The following is a 9,425-nucleotide window of genomic DNA, read 5'->3' on the forward strand; positions in this document are numbered from 1 at the left end:
AATGGACAGACGGCTGGCAGCTGTGGCGAGCTGCTGTCCTCCCCAAGTGCACACTATGGAGTGGCCAAACTCACGCCTCAACTTCTAGTTTTCAGCTCCTGCTTGTTCCTGGCAGGAGGCCAGGCAGCAAAGCGTCTGAGGGGAGTTTTCCTTCCCTAGAGGAGCCAGCTGCTGTGGTAACTCCCTCACTGCTGGCAGGTACCAAGGCCCCACCTGCCACTCACCAGAGGCCAGGGTCACACTGTCCCAATGTGCAGGAGAACTTGGCGCCTGCTGCACTGCGGTTGCAGGTGGGGGCAGGGCTCCCAGGAATCTCCACACCATTCCCGGGGTTCCCGGCAGCTCCGGGAAAGCAGAGCTGGGGCTGCTCAACTATCTCCCCTGGATCCAGCAAGGCTGCCACCTCCCAGAGTGGAGCCCCACTCCCCAGCTCCCATCTCTATCCCCTAACCCTCTTTGCATGGCCCAGCACAGGCAGCATCGAGGTGGAGCTGAACAGAGACAGAGGGAGAGGGACCCAAGGTGGTGTCACTTAGGACTTGGATTCAAGTCCCTACACTTCTGCAGCCTGGCCTGGGTCCCATAACGCCCCAGGGTGACCAAGGGCTTCCCGGTCTGCACAGAGGACAGCGGGGCTTGACAGCATCAAACGCTGATGATTACAAGACGTCCATGTGGGGAATGCAGACAGACCATGCCTCTAGCCCTTGGCACCTGGGACCATCCATCCCTGGGACTTGCTGTCCTGGAAATGCAGCGTGGGCCTCCAGGGAGGGAGGCTGTGCCGCCTAGGTGCCACGCCCAGCCTGCAGCTCTTCCCCACCCTGGCTGCGGGTCTGCTTCCCTGAATCCAAATCTGCTATTACTGTGCTGGCAGTGCAGCCTCTCTGGGGACACTGGCCTGGCCCTGTTCTCCCCAGGCCTCAGGGTGTCTAACTGGGAGGCAGCAAGGGGAGTGAAGACCCACTGAGGTGCTCTGTTGACCAGGCTCAGCAGGGGTGCAGGTGATGTGGGTTGGAATCCTTCACACGTGGCTCCTCCAGTCCTCCACACTTCCTTCCCAGCTGAGAACTGCCTGCTCCCGATGTCTACACCTGGAGTCTGGGACGCCCAACTGGGCAGCAGAGAAACTGAGGCACAGAGACAGACTGTGTCCTTACAGGCCACACAGCCTGCCAGGTCCCAATGTCCCAGCCAGAGCCTCTAGTCAGCCTGGGCCTGAGTGCTTGTTTACAAGCAGACTGTTCCCACGGCTGCCTCTCGCGGTGGGGGCCTGTGGACACCTCTTCCCGCCCCTACCCGACTCCCAAGCCTCAGTGACTTTGCTCAACCAGGAACTGAAATGCATTCCTGGGTTCAGGCCAGCCCACCCACCCACCCGCTGCAGTCCTGGAAGCCCAGAGGCCAGGGCAGCAGGAACAGTGGAGACAGCAGCGGAGGGGACATCCCCCCTCCTCTCCCCACCATCCTGGTCAGACAGAGGCCAGGGTGCAGGGACCGCCTGAGCAAAGGCCCAGGGAAAAGAATGGGTGTCATTCCGGTCCTAGCCCAAGGCACAGCCAGGGAGGTCCCTGAATGTCCTTCCTCAGGAAATGATGGGAGAAGGGGCGAAGAGAATGGAGAGGATTTAAGTCCCCCACCTCCCAAGGTAGTCCTGGGCTGAGCCCCACGGGACTTGTAGAACCAGGGTGTACCCCACCAGCGTGTCAGGTCCAGGAAGCCTTGTGGCCAGCTCCCACTTCTCTTGCTGCTGTGCAACCCAGAGCAAGGCCTGCCCCTCCAGCCTCAGTCTTCTCCCCTGCAAACGGGGCCACGGCCTTTCCTTTCAGGCCAAAATAAGGATCGAGGCCGGGTGCAGTGGCTCATCCCTGTAATCCTAGCACTTTGGAGGCCGAGCTGGGAGGACTGCTTGAAGTCTGGAGTTTAAGTCCAGCCTGGTCAACGTAGTGAGACCCCATCTCTATTTGTTTAAGTAAAATTAAAAAATAAATAAAATAAGGATTGAGGAGTGACGTGTACACCAGTTGAGCCCACCTCCATCTCACCCCTGGGGAGCCCCAGGGACACAGCCCTCCAGGGCTTAGACCCGGTGGTACTCAACTCCGCAGGCACAAAACCCAGTATGTCTGTGGGCCCTTTGGTATTACCAGGTTTTCGGGGCTTCTGAAGGAGAGCCCCGACCTGGCTTCACCTGGCTCCTGGCCCCAGTGCCCCTGGTGATACCCAGGTGCTGGGCTGTGATCACAGCCTCCCACCAGCCCACCTCCACCAGCCTTTCTCAGAACCCTGCCCCAGGTGTTGGAACTGTGCCCGGAGGAGGGAGCAGACCCCGAGGGAGGCCGGGAGGGGCTGCCGATGGTGAAGGCTGCTGTGTCTAGCTGTTCCCTTCCAGATCTACTCCCTCTGGGCTGCGTCCCTGGCTGGTCCAAGCCCTGATCCCTGGGATATGAAGACCTTCTCCAATTTGCTATTCCCTGAGAACCAGGCCTCCCTCTGGAGAGGATCACAAGCGTGGGTTTCACTCTGGGCTTGCTCTTGGAAACCCCCCAGGAGCTTGGCTCTGACCAAGATGTTTTGCTCCAGCCTCTTGCTCAATCCCCACTCCTCAGACCTCAGCTTCATGAACTCCTGTGTCTTTGGCAGGGTGAGCCGGACACTGGCCCGTCTGAGAAGGCGCCTGGTTCCCGGCATCAGCTGGCCACTCTCTGCCTAAGAAAGGGCCAGGGTCACTGCATCTCCTGGTGGTTGGTCCTAGGTATTGTCACTGCCCAGCCCCATTAAGGGAGGGCCTGGCCCCAAGTCCCAGGATGGGTTCAGGGCTGGGAGGGGCAGGGCTTGGGGTGGACCTGCCCTTGGCCCCCAGCCATGGGCCTGGCTCTGCCCATGCTGAAGATACTGAGGCCAGTTCCAGCGACCGCAGTGTCAAGATCTCCGAATCCCACTTCTCCATTCCTCCGCAGCCAGATGGCTCCATTTCACACACAATACACTGAGGCCCAGAGAGTAGGGAGCCAGGCCAGGGAGGCCACCTTGAGCCTGGCACAGCAGCCTCATTTATCATGCTGCTCTGCCACTCACAGGGGAAGCACGACCCCAAAGTCCCCTTCCCGGTCCTGGTGAGTATCTTGTGCCTGGATTGCTGGCCAGCCTTCTCTGCCCTGAGCACTCAGTAGCCAGCAGGCTCCCCGCCTTTCCTGGAGTCCGAGGCAGCTGCCCAGCCACCAGCCGTGCGACGGCTTGCACCACAGCGATGAAGGTGGACATGATCTGGGTGTGATGGTGCTGGGTCTCCAGGGCTGCAGTCACTGCCTGGGGGTGGGAGGAGACAGGAAGCCTGAGCAGGGCTCCAGATGCCACCTGAACCATGCCTGTGTGGTCACAGGCCTCAGCCCAGGTGGTGCCATTTCAGGCCAGGTCATCAGGAACAGCAGGTTGGGGCCTGCTGGGTCTCATTGGAGCAGGTGGCTTGGCCCTCACGGCACAGGGGCTCCAAATGGCCCAGACAGCAGAGAGAGGACACCAACCACTGTACACCCTGTGGCGACCCAGGCCTCCAGCCCAGGAAGACCTGGGGCTCCACACAGTGACTCAGTTTCCCGAGCCCCCGGCCCACCCGGTCAATGTTTCTCTCCACTGTCGTGATGTTGGGTAGAGCTGGTCGTGCAGCTGGGGCTCCTCCACAGCTCACTTCACGTCACAGCACGGGCCCACTGAGCAGTGCACTGGGCATGTACAGCACCACGTCTCCCAGGCTGATGTTCAGCGGGTGCTCAATCAGCTCAGCGCAGTAGTTGTTCACGTCCTCAGCTGTCACAATGCCCCCTGCAATGGGACAGCAGCTCGAATGGGCGCTGGGATGGGGCTGCACCAGTGGTGTTGGGGGCAGGCATGGCTGTACCACGGTGGTGGGGAAAAGCCTGTACCTACCGGGGAGGACAGAGTACACTACTGGAGGGTGGGACTGTGCCCTGGGAGGAGGCCACAGGCAACCTCACTCCCTCCTGAGCTCCTGTCTCCCTGACACTGCCCACCACCCCACAGCTTCCTGGCTTCCTTCTCTCCTCTGTGGCCAGAGAGTGCTCTCCTTTTTCTGTTTTAGAGATAGGATCTTGCTCTGTCACCCAGGCTGGAGTGCAGTGGCTTAATCACAGCCTTGAACTCCTGGGCTCAAGTGATCCTCCAGCAGATCCTCCCCAGTAGCTGAGGCTAAAGGTGGCACCACCACGCCCAGCAAATTTTAATTATTTTGTAGGGTCTTGCTGTATTACTTTTCAGTAAACTTTGAATTTTTTATGTTTTCTGGTTCCCCACCCCCACCCCCACTATATTTATGTAGTCTCAATATATTTTTTTGTAGTCTCACTATGTTGCCCAGGCTTGTCTTGGACTCCTGGCCTCAACTTCTACCTCAGCCTCCCAAAGTGCTGGGATTAAAGGCGTAAGACACCAAGCTTGGCCTCAGAGGGCTTATTCTTTTCCTTTTTTTTTTTTTTTGAGATGGACTCTTCCTCTGTCACCCAGTCTGGAGTGCAGTCAGTGGTACGATCTCGGCTCACTCAAGCCTCCTGGGTTCAAGTGATTCTTCTGCCTCAGCCTCCTGAGTAGCTGGGATTACAGGCACAAGCCACCATGCTCAGCTAATTTTATGTTTTTAGTAGAGATGGGGTTTCACCATGTTGCCCATGCCAGTCTTGAACTCCTGACCTCAGGTGATCCACCTGTCTTGGCCTCCCAAAGTGCTGGAATTACAACAGATGTGAGTCATGGTGCTCGGCTCAGAGGGCATTTTCTTTTCTTTTCTTTCTTTTTCTTTTCTGAGTCAGAGTCTCACTCTGTCGCCCAGGCTGGAGTGCAACGGCATGATTTTGACTCACTATAACCTCCGCCTCTCGGGTTCAAGCGATTATCCTGCCTCAGCCTCCTGAGTAGCTGGGATTATGGGCACGTGCCACCACACCTGGCTAAATTTTTTTTTTGTATTTTTAGTAGAGGCGTGGTTTCACCATGTTGGTCAGGCTGGTCTTGAACTTCTGACCTCGTGATCTGCCCACCTCGGCCTCCCAAAGTAATCAGAAGGCCTTTTCTAAGTGGAGAATTCCTGCCGGTGTCCCAGCCATTTGGCCTCTTCTCCTCACGATGAATGGATAGAGGGAGGGAGGGAGGCTCTTAATTCTCCCGGAGTCAGCTCCAGACAGACAGGGTATTGGCATGCCAATTTCCAGCCTCAGTGGTAAAGGTCAACATGCTAATCACCCTCCTCCATGAAACAGGGACAAAAATTACCTGAAGAAAGCCACAGCCAAGCTCCAGGCCCCTGCCCCACAAAGCCCCTTCCCCACGCCTCTCTCAAGGTGACCCTCATCCCTTGTAACCCTCCTGGTGAATCAAAGCCCCCTCTCCCTGGGCGTTAGCCCAGCTGCTCCTCTGCCAGGAATCCCTTCCTCTCCCTGCCTAACACAGTTATCTGCAGCCCAGCCACCACCTCCTCCAAGTCCTCCTGCATCTTCAGGCCGTATTCTAGTGCTTCCCTAGCCCTGGCTCTTGCCTACACCTGCATTTACCCTACCAGGGACTTGCTCTCCTGGACTGCAAGGTCTCTCTTGGTTTTGACATACCCAGGAGCTGTGAACCCACATGGCCGGCCACTGACCCTCCTCCACCAGGAACTTCCTGCAGGCTCAGGCAGGACAGGAAGACCCCAGGGCTCTGGGCCACAGCTCAGGGTTTCCACTGCAGGGTTCCTCACCCAGGCCCCTGAGGTTACCCACTCACCAGCTGCCTGGATGTCCTTCACAATCTGGGCCGTGAGGCTGCCGTTGTAGAAGGCCTGGGCACCCTCGATGGCCAGCGTCTCGTAGGTGTCAGCCAGCCGCGGCAGGGTCAGTCTCTCCCCCTCCCGAAGCACCTTTCCATCCCGGCAGAACACCTCACTGGGGCAGAGGGGGCTCACGTGAGGAAGCAGGTGGGATGGACTCAGCTAGACCACCCCCCACACCCGCCCACACAGGAGAACGGAGCAAAGCAGGGGCAGCACCTGTCACAGGTGGGTGGCCCTGTCACTCAGCACTCATCCTCCCAATGTCCCTTCCGGGAGCCTCCTAGTGTCCCTTGCCACTCAGGACACACGGCCAGCCACAGTGGCCACTGGGACCCCACCTCAGAATGTGTCCCCACACGTGGTGGGAAGGGTCTGCATCTCCTCAGCCCATTATCAGTGCGGGGTCCTGAAGGCAGAGGGCCGCTCCACTGCTGCTAGGGGCCTGCAGGGTCCTTGGGCTGTGCCTGCACTGCCTGTGTCAGGGGGCCGCACCCACAGACATACCACAAGACAGGCTGCTGCTCGATGACGGTCCGCTTGTTTTCCAGGGCTGCCCCCAAGCCCTTGCCCACGGGGAAGCCCTGGCGGGCCAGCTGGATGCTGGGCTGGAAGAGGCGAGCCCAGGGCAGCCGCCCATGCCACTAGTGAACCAGTTCATAGCCTCAGATCTCCCCGGGCACCGCCACTGACAGCCCCCTGGGGGGAGAGAGCCACAGTTAGTGGCCCTGAGTGGGGGACACGGGAATCTGTCACAGGCAGCATCCCAGGCACATTCCCTGACTCGTTTTACAGATGGGGCAGAGGCTTAGAAGGAAAGTTTTGTTTTTTTTCTGTTTTGAGATGGGGTCTTGCCATCTTGCCCAGCCTGATCTTGAACTCCTGGACTCAAGTAATCCTCCCACCTCAGCCTCTGGAGGAGCTGAGATTATAGGCATGAACCACCACACCCGGCAGAATGGGATTTTTATTTTTATTTATTTTTTTAAATTTTAATTGTTTTTTTAGGAGGGGACTTTTAAGGTCATATCTGGGCTCAGCAGGCAGGAGTGTACATGGACCAGGGATGTCTGAGGAGGGCACAGGAGGGGAAGCAGTAGCATGCAACTGGGTTTCGCTGTCCCACGATGAGGTGTCTGGGCAGGTGCCTGCGTGTCTAAAATCCTGTGCCAGGCCAGACCCCTCCCATCTCACTGACCACAAGCCCTTATCCTGTAACACTCGTGGGCTCCACCAGAATGTGCCAAAGCAAGAGCAGGTCCTTCCCTGACCCAGGTCAAGCACAGACCACCCTCAAGACCCAGTCAGCCCTAAGAAAGGGCTCTCTTCCTCTTTTCAACTGCCCCAGAGGCAAGACCTGAGCCTTAACCTCCGTCCTATTCCCTCTCCCAACCTCAGTTTCTCTGTCCAACTGTAACAGTGTTTTCTTTTGAGACTAGGTCTCACTCTGTTGCCCCAGCTGGAGTGCAGCGGTGCAATCACGGCCCACTGCAGCCTTGGCTTTCCAGGCTCAAGTGATCCTCCCACCTCAGCCTCAGAAGTACCTGAGACTACAGACATACCCCACCACATGCAGCTAATTTATTTTTCTTTTGAGATGGAGTTTCACTCCTGTTGCCCAGGCTGGAGTGCAGTGGTGCGATCTCGGCTCACACCAACCTCCACCTCCCAGGTTCAAGCGATTCTCCTGCCACAGTCTCCCAAGTAGCTGGAATTACAGGCACGCACCACCATGCCCCGCTAATTTTTGTATTTTTAGGAGAAACAGGGTTTCACCATGTTGGAAAGGCTGGTCTCAAACTCCTGACCTCGTGATCTGCCTTGCCTCCACCTCCCAAAGTGCTGGGATTACGGGCGTGAGCCACTGTGCCCAGCCTAGATTTTTAATTTTTTTGTAGGGACAGAGATCTCACTATATTGCCAAGGCTGCTCTCAAACTCCTGGCCTCAAGCAATCCTCCTACCTCAGTCTCCCAAAGTGCTAGGACTACAGGTGCACCCAGCCTATAAGGGCTTTTGCCTTCCAGTTCTGACTTTCAAGGAGGTCATTGGAAACAGACCCTGTTTCCCCTAAAGACAGCAGGGAAACCTGCTTCCCCTCTGAGCCCCACTGTCCATATGTACACTAGACACTGACCCTTTGCCCAGAAAGATACAACTATGGCCTCTGCCTCCAAGTATTTCCTGCTCTCGCCAGAGATGACGGGGGCCATTTGGCCACTCCCAGGCTTGGTGACTGCAGCTCTAGAACTGCCTCTCCCACCCTGAAGCCTGGCACAAGTTTTCAAGAGCCAGTGGTTTCCATTCCTAGAGGCTGCACATACATCCCAGAAGGTCTGACACCCAGCACACAACTCCTTCTACCTTACAGTTAGACAGAAGAAGTTCTAATCTTCGATAGCAGACCAGGACGACACTTAGCAATGGTATGTTGTATATTTCAAAGTAACTGGAAGAGAGGACTGTGATGCTAACACCCAGAAATAAATACTCAAGGTTACGGAGACCCCAAATACCCTGCCTTCATCATTATACACTCTATGCATGTAACAAGCACTCACATGTACCCATAAATATAGAAAATATCATGTATCAATATCAGAAAAAAAATCTCACCTCAGGCCAATCAGGCTGTCATGCCACCACACTTGCCAAGCTCTCCGGCAACCCCCACACTGCCAGATCTAGTGCCCTCTCTCAGCTTTACTGGGCTCATCACTTTCCTCAAGAGCCACCCCTGCATCCTAGCACCTGGCTCCACCCGAGTGTCCCCCCCTGCCATCCTAGCTCCTGCTCTGCCCTCTGTCTTTGCTCTCTCTCCTGGTGGTCTGCCTGACATCTGAGCTTCAGCCTCCATTTAAGCACTGACAACTCCCAAATTGGCCTGCTGGCCTGGACTGCTCCTCAAATCGCCAGACCTGAGTATCTACCTGCCTGCTCGAAGAAAGCATCTCAAACTTAAAACGTGCCCAAAACCGAGCTCCTGAGTGTCCACTCAGACCTGCTCCCTGAGAGCCCTGCCTGTCTCTGTTAGGGTCACCCCATCCTTCCACGTACAGACAAAGGATCCGGGGTCCTCGGGGACTCCCCATACCAGCATCACACCCAACCCATCCTCAAATCTACAGGCTCCACTTCGAAGTGTATCTGTCCAGCGTCAGCCACTTCCCACCACCCTCTCCATGAATTACTGCAGTGACCTCCGGACAGGTCCCCACATGCTCCCTGTCCCTTACACAGCAACCCAAGGGGTCCACAGGTCAGATACATCCCACTCCACTCACACACTCCACAGGCCCCCACTTCCTTGAGACAAGAGGCAGAGGCTTCACCATGACCTAAGAGATCCCACACAACCTGGGCCGTTCCCCTCGGGTCACTTGCTGCAGCCTCCCCGGCTCCCCACAGGGCTCTGTCCCTGCCCATCACACCTGGATCACTTGGTCTTCCCCCAGACGCCACAAAGCTCCCCTGACCCCACCCCTGCCTCTGGGTCTTTGCTCAGATATCCCCTTCCCTGACTAGGTCACCCTCCATAGAGTACTAGATATTGAGCCCCCCCAGGTCTGCTTTTCCAAAGCCTGTAGCACACCTGCACCTGCCTAGTTTCT

General features: G+C 56.9%; 1 protein-coding gene across 1 annotated transcript in view; it reads right to left on the minus strand.

The window, feature by feature from the left end:
* Positions 1-3,694: 3,694 nt before the first annotated feature.
* The window catches only part of LOC105530437 (gamma-glutamyltranspeptidase 1-like), a 10,364-nt gene continuing 4,633 nt past the window's right edge, over positions 3,695-9,425 (minus strand). Inside the window, exon 4 of the mRNA XM_011967997.1 lies at positions 3,695-3,923. Coding sequence (XP_011823387.1) covers positions 3,695-3,923 — 229 coding nt within the window. The remainder of the gene's footprint in view (positions 3,924-9,425) is intronic.

Source organism: Mandrillus leucophaeus, unplaced genomic scaffold (assembly GCF_000951045.1).
Source record: "Mandrillus leucophaeus isolate KB7577 unplaced genomic scaffold, Mleu.le_1.0 Scaffold820, whole genome shotgun sequence".
Taxonomy (NCBI): Eukaryota; Metazoa; Chordata; class Mammalia; order Primates; family Cercopithecidae; genus Mandrillus; species Mandrillus leucophaeus.